Source organism: Anopheles merus, chromosome 2L (genome assembly GCF_017562075.2).
Source record: "Anopheles merus strain MAF chromosome 2L, AmerM5.1, whole genome shotgun sequence".
Classification (NCBI taxonomy): Eukaryota; Metazoa; Arthropoda; class Insecta; order Diptera; family Culicidae; genus Anopheles; species Anopheles merus.
The window spans coordinates 35,719,186-35,735,253 of NC_054083.1; the positions used below are offsets into that span (position 1 = coordinate 35,719,186).

General features: G+C 43.2%; 1 protein-coding gene across 6 annotated transcripts in view; it reads left to right on the forward strand.

Moving 5' to 3' along the window:
* The window catches only part of LOC121594489 (cAMP-dependent protein kinase type I regulatory subunit), a 51,258-nt gene that overhangs the window by 11,567 nt on the left and 23,623 nt on the right, over window positions 1–16,068 (forward strand). The window contains exons 1-2 of one of the 6 annotated variants that reach the window (XM_041917787.1): window positions 3,982–4,217; window positions 14,622–15,047. The exons of 1 other annotated variant lie outside the window; for it this stretch is intronic. In XM_041917787.1, coding sequence (XP_041773721.1) covers window positions 15,030–15,047 — 18 coding nt within the window. In that variant the 5' untranslated portion in view covers window positions 3,982–4,217; window positions 14,622–15,029. Of the gene's footprint in view, window positions 1–308; window positions 650–3,981; window positions 4,218–4,243; window positions 4,262–14,621; window positions 15,048–16,068 lie in introns of those variants that run through there. 4 more of the 6 variants (XM_041917789.1, XM_041917790.1, XM_041917788.1 and 1 more) reach the window with 4 other exon arrangements.

The following is a 16,068-nucleotide window of genomic DNA, read 5'->3' on the forward strand; positions in this document are numbered from 1 at the left end:
TTAAATTGAAAATCCACCACCATCCGCTCACGGGACCACGGGACCCTGGCAATCGGGAATGGGGAATCGGCTTGGTGCGCTGCTCGGTATTGAGAAGTCGCCCGGTAGTAGTGGTGGCGACGGTGACGGCGGTTCGTCGAAGAATTACAATTTAATCGAATCAAGGGACCATAACCCTGCTCCACCTACTCCCCGCGATGGCGGTCAATCGACGGTGGAGCAAGCGACCGTGTCTCCCGGGAGTCGTCTCCAGCGTGTGCGATCGTTTTTCCTTCCATCGGCCAGCAGGCGCCGTGAAGGCAGCGAAGAGCCACCGCCGTTTGGTGGACGGTCGGGCAGTAGGCGAAGGTTTCGATTTTACACCATCCGTCGTCGCACGACCGGGCAGCAACAGCAGCAGCAGCAGCAGCCTTCGATTGTTAAGGATGCAGCATTCGATGTGGGAGATGGAGAAAAGGCGACTGGCGTGTTGGAAGGTGATGTGAACGAATCTTTACTACCCGCCGGACAGCAGAACGTCCAAAGAACCAACCAGTGGATCCATCGTCTGCCACTGATGGATGAAGGGCCGAAGGAGGAGGAGAAGAGCGGTGGCGAGCTGGTGGTGGTCGTGGAAGCTGCTGTGGTTGAACCAGCGGGCGAAACAAAGGTATGTTTTGGTGCTCCCTGTACTGAAAGGACACAGGGAAAATTGCTTCAAAATGTGTTATTCCTTGCTATCTATTGTGATAAGCCCCAAAATACTTGGCTAGTGATATTAAGCTTGAGGGTTACTCGGATACAGGGTTTCTCACGATTTATTGGTCAGTTCCCATGATTTTTTTGGTGCGTTCCCACGATTTTTTGATCGTATCCCATTAGATTTTTGGTTCGTTTCCACAATTTATTGGTATTTTCTGATTGGATATCAATACAATTGGACTCAAAGTTTCTGGGAAACGGCCAAAAAAATATGGAAATCCACCAAAAATTGATGGGAACCAACCAATAAATCGTGGGAAACCCTGTATTAAGGACTTTTGTTATTCTTATTCTAAAGGTGGAAACAGAGAGTGAAAATGCTGTTTTTTTTTATTAATTTAGATGATGATTTTTCAATTGATTTTAACTAATTACTTAACATTAGTTTTTTTGGTGGAAATTCTAGTAGGACACATTCCAGTTTGTTTTTGAAATAGGCATTAAAACCTCACAATCAAATTTTATCCTTTCTGTTCTTTAATCTTTACCAAATGCATACCGTACATGCGTGTGTTTGTGCGCCACCATTGTTTTCATCCTTTTAACCGTGAAAGCCACTCAGAAAATGTTAAAGAGTAGAGTGGTTCGTTTCGTCTCGGTCGGTTGCAGAGTGAGAGATAGAGAGAGAGAGAGTGGAAGAAGCGTCGACGTGTTAGGAAAACTTTCATTTCCTTCATCTTTTCAAGTAGCAAGAGGGTTGACCCTACACCCCGATGGAACTGCTGCTGGCACTGCTTCAAAGGAGGCAAAGGAACTTTAGCTTCTCTTTGCTCTCTCCCCCTTTCCCTCTTTCGGCTGTCTTTTCCACGCTGATGCAATTAATTATGAAAGCTTCCTTTTCATTCAGCTTCCTTCGGGGGAAAATTCGGCGCTTGTTGTCGTTTTTGGCCATTATTGTGCCTGGCAAGCCCACATCGGGGGGAAAGAAGTTTTCAATGTGATGATGGTTTTTCCTTCCTCCTGTTAGCGAGAAACTCGCTGTTCGTTTGTGTGTGTTTTCTTCTTCTACAAAAATGTAAGAAGAACGCAAAAAAAAAGAAAATCAAAAAGTTAGAAGGGGTTTGCTTCATTTCTTGTGTTTGGTAAATAAAAGTGACGAAGTTGTCAAAGAACTTCCCGTCTAATCCGATACCAGCTAACGATGTGATTTGTTGGTTAGGTGTTATCTTGTTAAAGTCAGAACGGAAAACTTTTCTTTTCAAATCAATAGTGTGCAGAAATGATTTCGCTTTTTTAACGAATTGGCAAGATAACGAGTGACGCTCCGATGGTTGGTTGGTTTTCTAAATGCTTCTTCCTATGCAATTATACCAGCATCGCATGAGCAGTTTAAGCGCAGAGCTTAAAGGTTTTAGATTTCCGGCATGATAGGCTGATGCTGACTGAGGCGATAACCTGTTGTCGAAATTGACTCTAGTTACCTTTTGCTTAGCCCTTGTTCCGTTGGCCATGATGTATATGCTCCCGTTTCACCATTTTTTCCATGTCAGACTCTATTTCATCACAGCGAATATTTTTGTCTTGGTTCTGCTGGTGGAGTAGAGTGTATGTAACCTGTTGCACGAGGTGCGTTTTTTACGCATTTTGTTGTTGTACAAACGCATATACCATGCCACCATTAACAGCAGTTCGTGCCTTTCCAACGCTCGGCATTGTTCGGAAAAGCTCATGACTAAACATGATGGCGATGCTTTCGTCGACGCGAACACCGAAAAGCTCTCTCGAGCGAGCAGAGCTTTATCGCAAACAAGTGTTTTATAGCAATGCAACGAATATAGAAGAGCAGCTTCAGTGGCAGATAGAACATCTGTAGAGCTGCGTTTAGGCGGTTTGAAAACATATAATTTAAAGGACAGTGTTTTCACAGACGTTTCATCTTATTGTAGTTTTTATATGATAATTTCTGTTTTATGTATAGACAATATGACTTCAGTTTTATGTATCAATTGAACTTTCTGAAAATTTAAAATTCTTTATTCAATCAATTATAGTTTTTAGTATTTTTTACACTTCTTTGTTATTTCTTTTACTAGCGTGTGCCGCCATTTATAAATTATTTTAAATTTTATCTCGACTTGTTTGTTTTTATTTTAAATATTGTTGGTATATTATTTATGCACGTTTTATTATATTATTAGTTTTTTTATTGGATCATATTATTTGTGTACTTATTTAAATAAAGTGAAAAACATAATACAAACCGTACACATAGAGCACTGCCTTCGCCGTCAATCTTCCCCCATGGCGGGGGTGTGTAATGACGTCAATGATTTTTTTTGCATGCTCGTGTTGTAATATATTGCACCCACCCACCGCCGCCCAGAGTACGCGCGTTTGTATGTGTTTTGCAGGGCCGGAAAACCGGTAGCAAACCCACCGCATACCGTACATTCGGTGGCAAAAGCAGTCCAGCAAGTGTCCTGAAGGTTTCGGCGCGCTGTCTCGTTCCGTTTCGCCGTTTGGCAACGTTCTGAAGGTCATCAACGCGGTACAACGAAAGGGCCAGCGCACGCAGACAAACGCACCACGGGTCGTTATAGCATGGTGTTTGTTGTTGTTCTATTACTGTACGAGCTTGCGTAGTTTGTATGTGTTCTGTGGCTGTATTTGTGTGGCCACTGTGGCCGGTGGCTTTGTGTAATGTTTTTGAAGGGCACGCGGGTTTGCAGGGAAGGCTCCATTTGCCGACATTGCACCAATACACCCAAGAGCATAGCTTGTGTATTCTTTACCCTGAAGAGTCATAGAGGACCGTTTTTCCCATTCTCTGACGTTTGCGGGAGGGTGGAAACGGGAGGATAGAAAAGCTCCACCGCGTGGGAAAACACGGCGCGAAAGCATAGTTGTGTTCGTAATGTTTTGCTTCGATTTGGCGACCAACCGTACGGGTACGGGCCGCTCACTTCAAACGAGTAAAATGAAAGCGCTTTCTCTTTCCCGTTTTCGCGTATAGGCCACAGTACGGACGATCCTTGTTCCGTTCATCTCGGCTCGCACAGATTTTCACACTGTCGGGATTCTTGATCACAACCACCACTTCATAGCTTTTTGCTCTCTCTCTCTATTTTCCACACTGCTTCTTTTGCTCTTTCTCTCTCTTTCACTCTTCACATTTTGTATCGTTGTTGGGTTTTTGTTTGGTTTTCCACTGGGAAAATACTGTTCCACGAATCCTTGCGACGTACACAGCGACACGGCGAGAAGTCGGTCCCGCTTCGTGGTGGTGTGGCATTCCTGGCGGGAGTGTTGCAAATCAGCCGCGCCAGTACTCAAGTGGCGCTTTCAGTGAGCAGTTTGTGACACCCGCGTGTTGTACACGTAGCGTGTGTTTGCAACGCGGTGGTGTGTTGAGCTTTTCCCATCGACAGGGTAGAAAAGGCAATTCGGTGGCGACGAGCGTCTTTTGCCCCGTTCTCATTTGCCTAGTAGAACATTTCGTCCGAGTGTGTTTATGTGAGCGTGTTTGAGAAGACAAGGTGTTTCATCCATTACTTCAATAAGACCGCTAGTCCGTGCGTGTGTGTGTGTGTGTCTGTTAATATTTTGTCTGTAGGATCAAATAGTGCGTGGCAGTGTGTAGTAAGCGTTTGTTCACGGCCGGAAGCTTTTGCTGGGGAATCGGGACATTCTTCTTACATTATTAAGCCTTTTGGAAGGATTTCAAGAGAGCATCTTTGCGTCTTTGTTATCTCGCAGGGAGGTTTTGGGGTTTCCGCATTGGTTCCCGCTTCCCAGTTCCCAAAAGAACCGCCAAATTGTTGATGTTCTTATGTAAATGGAAGAACCATTAACGCAATCAGATATTTAAAAAAAGTTAATTTGTGTAATGAACACTTTTACTCAATTTTTTTCCTTAATGTGGGTTAATTCTCTTAAACGATTTCTAGACGAACAAGTAAACAGTCGTAATATGCGTAATTTGACATCATGCTAGACTGTCTCCATTAAGATGTTACTTGTTTGTCTGCCGCCCGCTTTAGATCTCCTGGAACTCCTTAGAAGCATTCACGCTAACTACGTTCCTAGTAATATCGCTGCCGTTCTGGGAAAATGACTTCTTCAGCATTGCGACATGACCTACCTATTAGTCGTGGCTTTCTTTCTGCTTCTCCCGCTCCAAGCAAGATTACGGTCAGCTATTCAAATCCCGTGGCCAACATTTAATCGATCGTCGTACGCATTCAATATGGGGGCCATAACGTCTCAGCTGTTCCACGGTTCCACGTTCTATGTTTTTTTCCCACGGTTTCTTCCCCTGGGTCTTACGTACATGTATCGACCAGCCTTGCTTGCTTGGCGAGGACCCCCGTTTTGAAGTCCACCCTTCCACTCGGGAGTAGGTCAAGCAGCAGCAATGATTTCCATCTCGGACGACAATCGGACTGAATTGATTTGCCGCACACATGGGGGGGGGGGCCGAGGGCGATTGTGACGCACGGGGTTCGCCTGTTCACACGTCGCGCCGGCCTGGTGTGTCGCGGTAAAATGGTATGTAAACGGCTTCCCCTTCCTTCCTCCCCACAAACACCGGGACGTCACCCTGTTGCCTGTGTTTATATCGACGTCACCACTAATAACGTGTCACCCCGCTTTTTGCTTCCGTCATCATCGGATCCTGGCTGGCACGATTATCCTGGCGTTATGGTGGCTTTATGGTAATTAATCACCCCGGTTTATGAACCACTGCACACGCATCCTGCACCACGCCCTTCCGCGAGCCACCAAAACACCGCGTTGTGACATTTTCCAACTCGATACTTAGCGTGGCGGCAGGATTTCGGGCTCATGCCAGGTGCGATGGCCGCTTTATTATGGGTGGGGTGGGGTATGGGAGACAAAAATAAAACCACCACCAAAGTATGACTTTTGGAGGGCGAAAGTAGGTGTCGGTTGCGAGTGTTTTTTTTTCTTGCTTGTTCGGTGAGTTCTTTCTTTCTTTCTTTGATGGTTTCATGCACCGTGGGGTGACACAATTAATTTATGATGTTGCGTTCTTTGACGCACGGCGCGCGTTTGTATGGATTTCGTTGGGTTTTGGTTTTCGTCATTCGTGATGATGTAAATGGTATGGTTCTGGGTGTTTTTTTGGAGTTTTTAGTTAAGCTCAAATGCGTAGTCAAAAAACTGAAAACAAGAAAAGTATAATTAATTTTGTAAAGAGGAAAGTATGCTTTGAATTATCTCCATCTTGCTCGATAGTTGGTAAGAATGGCAAGATTGGTGGCCATCGTAAATTTGATATTTGACTTTTCTAGTTTATTATCCATGCCTGGTAAGATTAATTGTTAACATTTTATTGGATTGTCTATAAAATCTGCAAAAAATATCTAATAAATTGCTTAACAAATGTACTTAAGATGGGCTATTTCGCTATGAAACATACCAGCAATGAAAAGTTTTACGATTTAAGCTTGTTTTTTCATATGACGATATTTGATATTTGCCGGCTGAAATTATGTGAATGCTCAATATTAAACTACGCAACCAGCTTTTCTCAGGCTTTTCACCCCAATGCTGAATACCACAATTGTATTGCTTCAATCAAAATTATGAAAATACATGCGCATATTGTGGCGTACTCGAGAATGTTAGCGAAGGTATAATTGAGATAGTCTACTGTAGTACATTTACTCTCGAAATAATTTTTAATAAAAACCGTTCGAAACTATGGTTTAAAAAGTAGTAAAAATATAATTTTTTAAATCTTTTCAATGCAAAAAAAATAAAATAAAATACAGGTAGCTACAAAATTATCCAAATTCAATAATGGTAGAGCGTCACTGTTAATTAGATTGATTAATGTTTCGACGAAATGGACTCCAAGTTTCTGACTTAATACGTATAAACTCCCGCTCTATAACAGATGGCCAACCTGCGCCTCTAGAAGAGGTTAGCCAATTTCTCCAAGCCATAAAAAGGAGCGGGGAATGATTAAATTTACTTTGTGCTGCGCAAGTGCACAGTTTATCTAATTACAGGCTCCGTGGTTTTCTTACTCCTTCGCCGTTACAATCTCGTGGGATGTAAATTGGACTTTTAAATTTTTTACCACCCCGTGGCCAAAAGGCAACGAGATTAAAAGTGAGTTCGAGCAAAAAGTTTACATCGCCAGATGTGTTTTGTTCGCCTACTCAAACTGTTTATAGAAGCAGTGTGTTTATTATTTTCATTAAACAGAATGTTAATATAATGAAACACTTGAATTTGAATTTGAGCAATTTCTGTCCAGTTTCATGTTACACTGAAAAGATCGCACACGCGTCTGTATGCCAGTTCTATGAATTCTGTAGTTTCCCGGAATGGGATGAATCTGAGCTAACTTGAAAGGGCTTACACTCCATTTGCCCACTCACGCTCGCACTCTACTCTACACCGCGGGCGGTCACATTTCCCTTGGAGAGTTTAAGGAACGACGGTGTAGAAGTAAACTCTGGCAAAAGTTGACTCCTCTTGTGTTGATCAGGTTTGAGCAGCAAGAAGGAATGTTGTTGTATTGTTTTTTCCCTTCGCTCGGACGTTTCGGATTGACATTCCTGTCAGAAGTGTCGCTGCTCCCACGTCACAGGGGAGGCTAGCTCGCGCCGTCGTGATTTATTGACTTTGCCAATGTGCAACTCTGTTTGGTTGTTGTTGCACATTGCTGCGTTTTCTGGTTTCGTTGTTATTGTTCAATGGGAATATTTACCAATTTGAATCTGTTTGTGCCATCAATGCGGACAAGCTTTGACTGGATGCTATTTGATTCTGGTTATGTTTTCTTCTCCTGTCATGGAACTCTGTTCTTTACGCTCTCGATTGCAGTTGTCAATAACAGCACCTAGCAGCAAAAAACAAACGCAGAAGCTCTTGGAGATGTTTGAACTCAGCAAAGAAAAGTCGTATGTTTTTGCTAGGAAAACCGTACCCGTTTGCTAGGAAGGATTCTGTTGCTAGCAAAACGACTACTGCTTGCGGAGAGCGCAATACTCTAAAAATAAGATCCGCCTGCATTCGCATTCGAAAGCACTCATAATAATCACTCCATCTGTATGATGTTTTTTTCCGAGCGAAGAACATGAAATGGAATCGTTTCGTACGGGGAAAAAGTGTTTGGACGTGATTTGAATGGGTTGATTGGTTCCTGTGCTGTTGTTGCCGGCAGGGTTTAATCCTGTTTCGCAATAACAATTATCCTTTATTTAGACATCAAATCGTTACGTTGTGTGTCTGTGTACAGGGTACGGTTGAATGCGAAAGCGATGAGCGGGGTATTATTAATTTCCGCGCGTGATTGTTTCGCTACACAACAATATTAATGATAACAATTTGCATGAAACATGGAGTTTCGATTGTTGCGATGACCTTTATTCCGAAAGCCGCCACTCTATATTCAATTATCATCCTGATAAATGAGTGCTTGTATTGAGTGGGTATTGTGTAGGGCTCATGTGTGTGCGTGCGTGCGTGTGTGTGTGTGCCTGGCAGATGTCACAAAAGGTGAACCCCTGAAATTGAGCGTGTGGTGAGGGGTTTTCAGATGAGCCTCGTGGGAAAACAGTTGTCGTTTGCACGTGTTGTTTGTATCGGCACACAACCGAAATGAAGAAATGTATTGATGGAAAAAACAAAGTTCGATATGTTGTGTACTGTGTTTCGAAAGGATGGGAAAAATAGAAGGAAAAGAATTACAGTTGATTGCATTTTTGTTCGAGATGTGAAAGTTTCGCCTGTGCAATGGAGACGCCTGGTGTATGACAGAAAGGCGTGGATAAAGGATACTGTTCATTTTTTTGTAATGTAGGAATTCTTATCCTTTTATTGGATGCTGTAGTTTTTTCATGTATATATTTTATTCTTATGCAATAACATTCCCAATCGATTGATAATAAGAATTATAATCTCCCTAATGGGTGGCTTAGCATTGCTCTGAGCCGAAGCTAACATCTTTGTCCGGATAAAGAATTACCTGTTTGCGTCGTCGTGGGTATTATATGCTTTTACCCGCTGCTGTGTATACAACCCATCCGCTGTCTTTGTTTGCATCCGCAATAAACCGAGAAGCCATTGTTTCTTTTCGCATTAATTTCCGGTCGGCGGGGGGTTTTTTTTTGGTTGACACTGTCTTTGCTCTCTCCTGGCGGGGTACCTGGAACAGCAAAATGTCAAGCGAACGGTGATGTGAATAATTCAACAACTGCTTCCCCTCGAACGGTAATATTAAACGGTTTGTTAGCTGCTGTTTTAAGGTCATTTTTAATGTTTCAGTTGAAATTGATAGAACACGGTGCAAGGGAGTGTATGGCCGTAAAACTGTTAATGACATTGGGAAAACGGCAATGAAAAGCGTATTAAACATGATCATTTGATCTTGGATAGGTTTTAGGTTTCATTTTGAAGGGCTGCTGACTTCCGCGTAATGAAACCCATGAAGCACAGTAATAATTTCTTCATAATTTAATCGAAACAGCATGTACTGTACGCTATATGTCCTATCTTTGCTGTCGAATAAATGATTAAATTTATCTGGAATTCACTAAATTAATACATTCCCCAGCTAAACCCCAAAAGGCCAAATTACACAGCACAAGACTTTTACTTTGATCAATTCAATCATTTCCGTTTATATTACTGCTGAAATGATGTGTGTAATCTTGAAGGGAGCAGAACCATTGCACGTTAATTCAATTTGCATTTGAACAACAGCTGTTCGGTTTTGCTGGTTGTGCTATAATTTAACAAATGAGAATTTATAACTGAAAGCAGAACGAAGATCAGCGGCACACAACACTCTCGCTTCCCCCCTCCCAGTAAAGCAAAACCTCCATTTCTATGCTAATGTAACGACCGGTTTGGTTCACATCGGGTCGCTATAGCTCGGCGCTTTCGTGTGGTCCCTTCGGGGCAACAACTAACCCGTTGATCGTTTGTTTCCGATTGTTTCCGTCCCATTGGACCTGGTCGGTATACACACACACACACTCAAACACACGTACACTCACTGGTTTAGGCGAAAGCTATGGGTTAGTAGTAGCTATACGGGGGTTGCGCTTCGTTACGGCACCGCTCGGTTTGGGTGGCTCAAAGTATTTACATTACATTTTCGACGCGCGTGTCTGTCGCCGTGCGTCCGCTTTTCATCTTTTGCGGTGCTGAAACCCGTTCGGGGCACGGTACGGTCGAGCGGTCACGCTGTGGTGGCGCTCCGCTGCAGCCTTGCATGAGTGTTTTTGGGAGCACGCGACAAACGCCGCGCGGACGCGAGGCGCGATTTCGGGGGCGATTTGAGTTGTGTGCGTGTGTTGCGCGAATGGAAAAATAGAACGGCGCCAGTAGAGTGCAAACATTATTGTCGTTTACTCATCTTCTTTTTCTTTGGTGTGGTTCCGGTTTTTTTTTGTTGTTATCTGAGGGATTGGCACAAGAGGATATGATGCGTTCTGCCGTCCGTAACGAGATACAAATCGATTCAAGCAAGCAAAAAAAAAAAATATAAGTGGCCACTAAATCGAATGTATGTATCTAGACATGGAAAACGGAAAGAGGGAGAGATGAAGAAAGAGCTGCTTGAGGTTTGGGTGGACTTGTTGAGGGAGAAACGGGAAAGTAGGTCGTAGACATGAACTTGATACGAAACGAGGTTAACTTTGGGAAGGATTTGATTTACAGCTTCTCCTTCAGATATTGCTGAGCCACTGAACACCACTGATGTTGGTGATCCATAATATTACCTATAAAAGCTCATATTTTACCCTTATGCATATATTTATATAATGTTGGGATATGTTTGGGTTGTATTATGGATGCTTCTCTTATGTTTATTCTGCTTCGTAGCACAGTGCTTCACATTTTCATTGTAGAAATGTAAATTTAACATTTACATAACAACAAAAACTGGGTTGCCTGCGCAATCGAATAAAATTTACACCTGTAAAGAACTGTAAATAGACTGCGCATAGCCAAAAACTAATTAAAAACTTGGCAATGATTTGGAAAAAAGCAACAGATAACGAGAGGAAAGGAAAGGAATCACCACCGATCCTTCCCTCTAACAGTTAGCAAAAGTTTCCAAAATGCTACCAACTTTTACCTGCCACTTTGCATACACAGCGGAATATAGCTTTCCAGCCTGAATAGCGTTCGAAATCGGCCGTGTAAAGGTAACAAATTTATTATAATTGAAATTTCCATACTCGGTTCAATAATGAGGATGCGTACCCGGTGAGTACAAGTTTGCTTACCGCCGTTACTTGTTACTTACCGTAACGCCGTGGCAGAGGTACAGGCAGGGCTTTTGCATATCGTTAGCAGTGCCAGCGTGGAAAACTCTCGTTCACTACACCCCCACCGGAACAGAAGAACAACGCTATAAACGCTCTTCCTTGTGGCGCTGTGTGCTGGGTCGGTTGCGCGGTTAGGCAACTGTTGTTTGTAAAAGCTTTCAACAAGGGCTGAGGGTTGTTTTTCCCTCCTTATTGCACTATGACTTGCTGTGCTGCATAGAAAGAGGAAAAACGCAAACGAAAGGGAAAGAAACGCATCGAGCAGTGCGCTGGATGGTGAAAAGCTTATTGCCTGCGTGCTTACACAAAAGTGCATCCTCTGCCGTCCGTTCTTTTCCCCCGGTTCGAGGATGCCACTGGCACTGAACTTTCGTCCGATTGGACCGAAGGAAGCTGCGACCTCAATCCCAGCGGCCTGGATGCATATGCTGGACGAAACAACATACGCGCGGGATCGGGTTGATAAAAGTGCATAATCGTGTCAGTTGTGTGCCGTAGCGTGGGCGGTTGATTCGCACGCCTTTTCCTTTTGGTAGATTGCTTCCGGTACGACGCCCTCTTGTGATGGCGAACCTGGCCGGGTCGTCGGGCAGTTGGACGTCTTTCGGTCGGGATGTTATTGCAGGGGTACTGGGGATAGCTATATATGACCCTTTTTATTTAAATAATTTTTATTTAGGCCTTGAAGCGCTTTTTCTATTAAATTTGGTTTCATGTTTTTCCAGTGCTTTATTCAAATAGTAAAGGTTCTTCATGTTAGGTTTTTAGAAATGAAATTACTTCAGTATTGTTGTATAAAACTCGTTCGCACCTATTTGCATACCTTTAGGCGCTTTATCTCGGGAGCGCAAGGATAATGTCAAAATAATTCATTTGAACCCACTGGAAGTGTTTGTTATAAGCCAATTCCAGTACGGAGCGCCCCTGCAAACCCGGCTGTTGTCGGATGGTGGTAATGTGCTGCACATTGCCACGGACAGGATGAAGTGCAGCACAATCGCTGAAAGGAAAAAAAGGGAACAATAACAAAAATGAATCCGCGTTGTGTGTGCGGCTCAAGCGAAGAGCGTATGTGTGGCGGGCATGTTTATGCAACAGCAAGTGTGTGAATGAGGCAACTCCGGGTTTGGTCCGAGTCCTTGTGAGAGACAGAGACAGAGGCGGTGATGGGTGTACATTGTATGATGGGAACGAAACAACTGGTGGTGGCGTTGGTGTAAGCTTGCGAAAGAAGGGGGGAAGCTTCATTTTAATCGGATCAAAACGAGAAAATCGATTTCTGCTTATTTTTCTGTTACGGCTTGAGACCGCAATGCAGCGCTATTTTCTGTGTTTTTGGTTTTTGCTTTGCTGCAGTTTTATTTCCACGCCAATTGCATGGGTTGAGTGCAAAATAGTTGAAACAGTGTAACACACCCTGCTAAAACACTAACGTAAAACAGAAACTTTAAATTTTTTCGTTTATTGTCAATAAGCGAAATCCATTGTGTTCAACAGTGCGATAAACGAGCGTTTGTTCAAGGCGTTTAATTCGTCGTTTATCTCATCCCCTAAATACTATGAATGAATGCCGTTGATAGGTGGGTGAGCTTCTGTTTATCCCCCTCCACCTTACCCCATTACTGTCTCGCCGAAATGTGTGTTTCCTTGTTGAAAGGAACGCTGAAAGGAAAATCTTCTGTGCAAATCGAATCTCGAAGCGCAACAAAACGAAAAAAGGCAGACACAGTTTAACAGCTTGAATTAATCCCCCGGTGGATTTGGCTTCCGGTTTTGGTGATGGATTTTTGATTGTGTTGCGCTGTCCCCGCTACAGGAGAAAGGAGGAAACATTTCTATTTCTTTCTCCAAGTCTCCAAGGTGAAAAGGATCTTTTCTTAGCACTTAGACGAAGTTTGCTGTGTGGTCCCCGGGGGAATAATAAACGGGGAGTAGTTGGAGTGGTTTTTCGAGAAGAATGCTATCGGGATGGACAGCAGAGTGTGTTGATTGATGGGCTGTCTTGTGGTTAGATTGATCGAATAAAAGTGAAATATTCAGTTCGAGAAAGAGGGTTGTTTTCGGTGCGAAGGTAGATTTGCCGGTGTGGTTTCCATTTTCGAAAGTTAAAAATTAAGTTAATCTTTCATTCAAAATTATGTTTTTTTTTGCTGTTAAAATGGCAGTGAAAGCTCTGTATAAAAATAACTAAGATAAATGTCAAATTTTTTAAATTTAAATTTAAATTGAATTTAAATTCCAATTTCATTGAAAAATTTACAACAAAATGAACAATTTAATAATGCACACCTTCGATCCTCTTTATCCCATTGTGTAATCCCCTTTATGCGACCCACCAACCGATTGGCCACTCGTTCTTTATTTATTGCTTTTCCTTTTAATTAACCCAGTCCCAGCCCAGCTTAAACCGGGCCCGAAATCTACAGCCAGCAACCAAAACAAACCCTGCCTCTATTAAGCCGGCGACTGTGTGAAAAGCACCCTTTTGTTGCTAATGAACCGAATCCTTTCGCCTTCCACGTGCCATCCTCGAGGGCACACGGACGGGGTCCAGCTGGTCCCGATGGCCGATGGTGCTGATCCACTGGAAAATTGCCCGTACCCTTCAGTGCAGTGGGACGATGGTTCGTCCTCAACAGCTGGCCGGTTTAGAGAAACTCTCTTTCTTTCTTTCCATACCTTTGTAATGGGTGTTCGCGATGAGCCGTGCAGGAGCCCGTATGGATAAACGTTACTTTATGACCTTCGGGAGAGAAAAGGAGAGACAAAGAAAGGTGCGCCCGTGCTAGTTCAAAGCAGTTGGCAACGTGTACACGCGGCTGGTGCCCCACAGCACAAACGGCCGAAGCTAATTTAAATTTCTTTAATCAAATAAACTCCCCGACGAACAAATCATCATATCGCACTCGTCGTGCTGTTGTAATAGCAAATAATTTAGTTCCCGACATCCATCCCGTGGTGGATGGATCGTCGCACACAGTCCCACTCGAATGGAACCCAAAGAGGGCCGTGCAAATCGAGAATAATTTGCTACGATTGCGAAAAAAAATGTATAAATCACTTACACAAATCTATCCTTGCTTGATGGAAAAGGTGTTGGTGGACGGACCTCCCCCCCCTCAGTGCCAGCTGGGTTAGCAGCCGGCTGTGAAATTGAAATGTGTTTCCCTGTGCGGGGAATTTCTTTTCTCTCCCGCTCCTTCCTACTGTTTTCCTGCGGATATTTTTCTGCGTGTTTCCATATTTATCATTCTGGTGCTGGTGTCGAGTTACGTTGGGTTGTGGGGTAGTTGGGTAGCGACAAAAAAAAGAAACAAATTATTAATCAACACAATGCTGTGGTTTGCCGTTGTACGTGGGTGAGTGTGGCAAGTTGATTAATGAAAGGAAATTAATTTTTACTGGCCGCGAGCCGTGGCAGAGGGGCGTTCATGCTTAATGATGGAAGTTATTTTTTTTTTCCTCTCATTCCCAAACGTGTGTGTGTGATTGATTTGAATGCTACGGGAAAAAGAGAGAATGATCAGTGATCGATGCAATCGTGTGCATAAAATTCCACTCCAAATTGATTGCAATCCGAACGGAGCTTTTGATTGTCGTATTTTATTTTCTCTTTGATAGTGCACTATTTCTGAATGTTGTTGGTGGTTCGTTCGATCGATTGGGTACAGTGATGGAAAGGTTATAATTGACTCTAGTGGGCGGAAATAAAGCAGAAAAGCTACACTTTCTCACTCACGCAATTGCGTGAAAACAGATTCCATTTCCGGCCTGGGGTATTGCCAGGGAAAGACAAAAAAAAAAGTGAAGTGTGTCCGTGTCTGACGCCGTGCGGAAACGTTCCAATGTCCTTACGGCTCCTGAAAGTGTTCGGTATTGGTTTGGTATGCTAAATCTTCTCGCGAGCTAAGCTTGTAAATAGGCGGTGGCGCGAACGGAACCATTCTAATAATACTAAAGTCGAGCTTGACGTGAACTCGCAGCAAAACATCGCCGTGCAACATTGAGAAACAAAGAGAGGTTAAAATCATGTTGACCTTGCCATTGGTGAGTAATAATAATAATGTAGAAAATTGTTTGATGGCTATCGCAGCAAGCGCACGCGGGACGCTGATAGCACCGCTGGCACCGGGGAAATCGGAGGGGATGGAAGTTCGAAAAGTACTTATAATTTTCCACGAAAAAAGTATACTTCGTTTCGAGACGTTACGGGAACAATAAGATGAATGTGACCTTGGCGGAATTTAAGCGTTTTCTTTTCGTTGTTGAGTTGCATGTTTTAATTTCAACATTGCTTTGTTGTTGTTTGATATACACTGCTCAAGTTGTAGATTTTACCTTGAGAAGAACTTTCTGTTTTATTTTGCTTTTGTCTTTTTTCGGACAATTTGTGATGACAAAGATGCTTTTTTATGCCTTTTTATGCTTTGAAATTTTCCAAAATATTTTATTCGTTTGATTTACTGTTGTATTCATATATATTACTTTTTCCAATTTATTTATCTACATCGATCTCGACTTGAATTGTCAGACGGTGTTAGTAATGTTGTCCCAATCCTTTGGTCGACTTTATTGAACATTTCAACATTCCACAACGCCGACTTCGACTATCACCAGCCCAGTGTATCCTTCCTTTTTAATAACGTGTTTTTTTCTTTCTTTCTCTCTCCCTTTCAGGTAAGTCCTTTTTGGTTGGTTGCAAATATTTACCTAGCCCCGAGAGGAGACACACACACACACACACACACACACACTTCTTCAGTATCGCACAAAGCAAAAGAAGTGAAAGCCAATGATACAAACTCGACGGTAGGTACACCACAACCGGGGAAGGAGGAAAAAAGCCTTTGTGGTTTTGCGGTGAATTCTCTTTCGCCGCTGATACTTATGCCGGCTCACGGTCACGGAGATCGGAAAAGATGTGTCCGGGGGAAGTGACAAAAAACCGACCACGAACGGAACGGTTCAATGGCAACATACTTCCGGCCTGAGAGGTTTCGCGCTAGTACAGCGGAAGGAGGGAATGAGTTGTGCCGCCAAGGCACCAAGAAAAGGTTTGAATCATTAT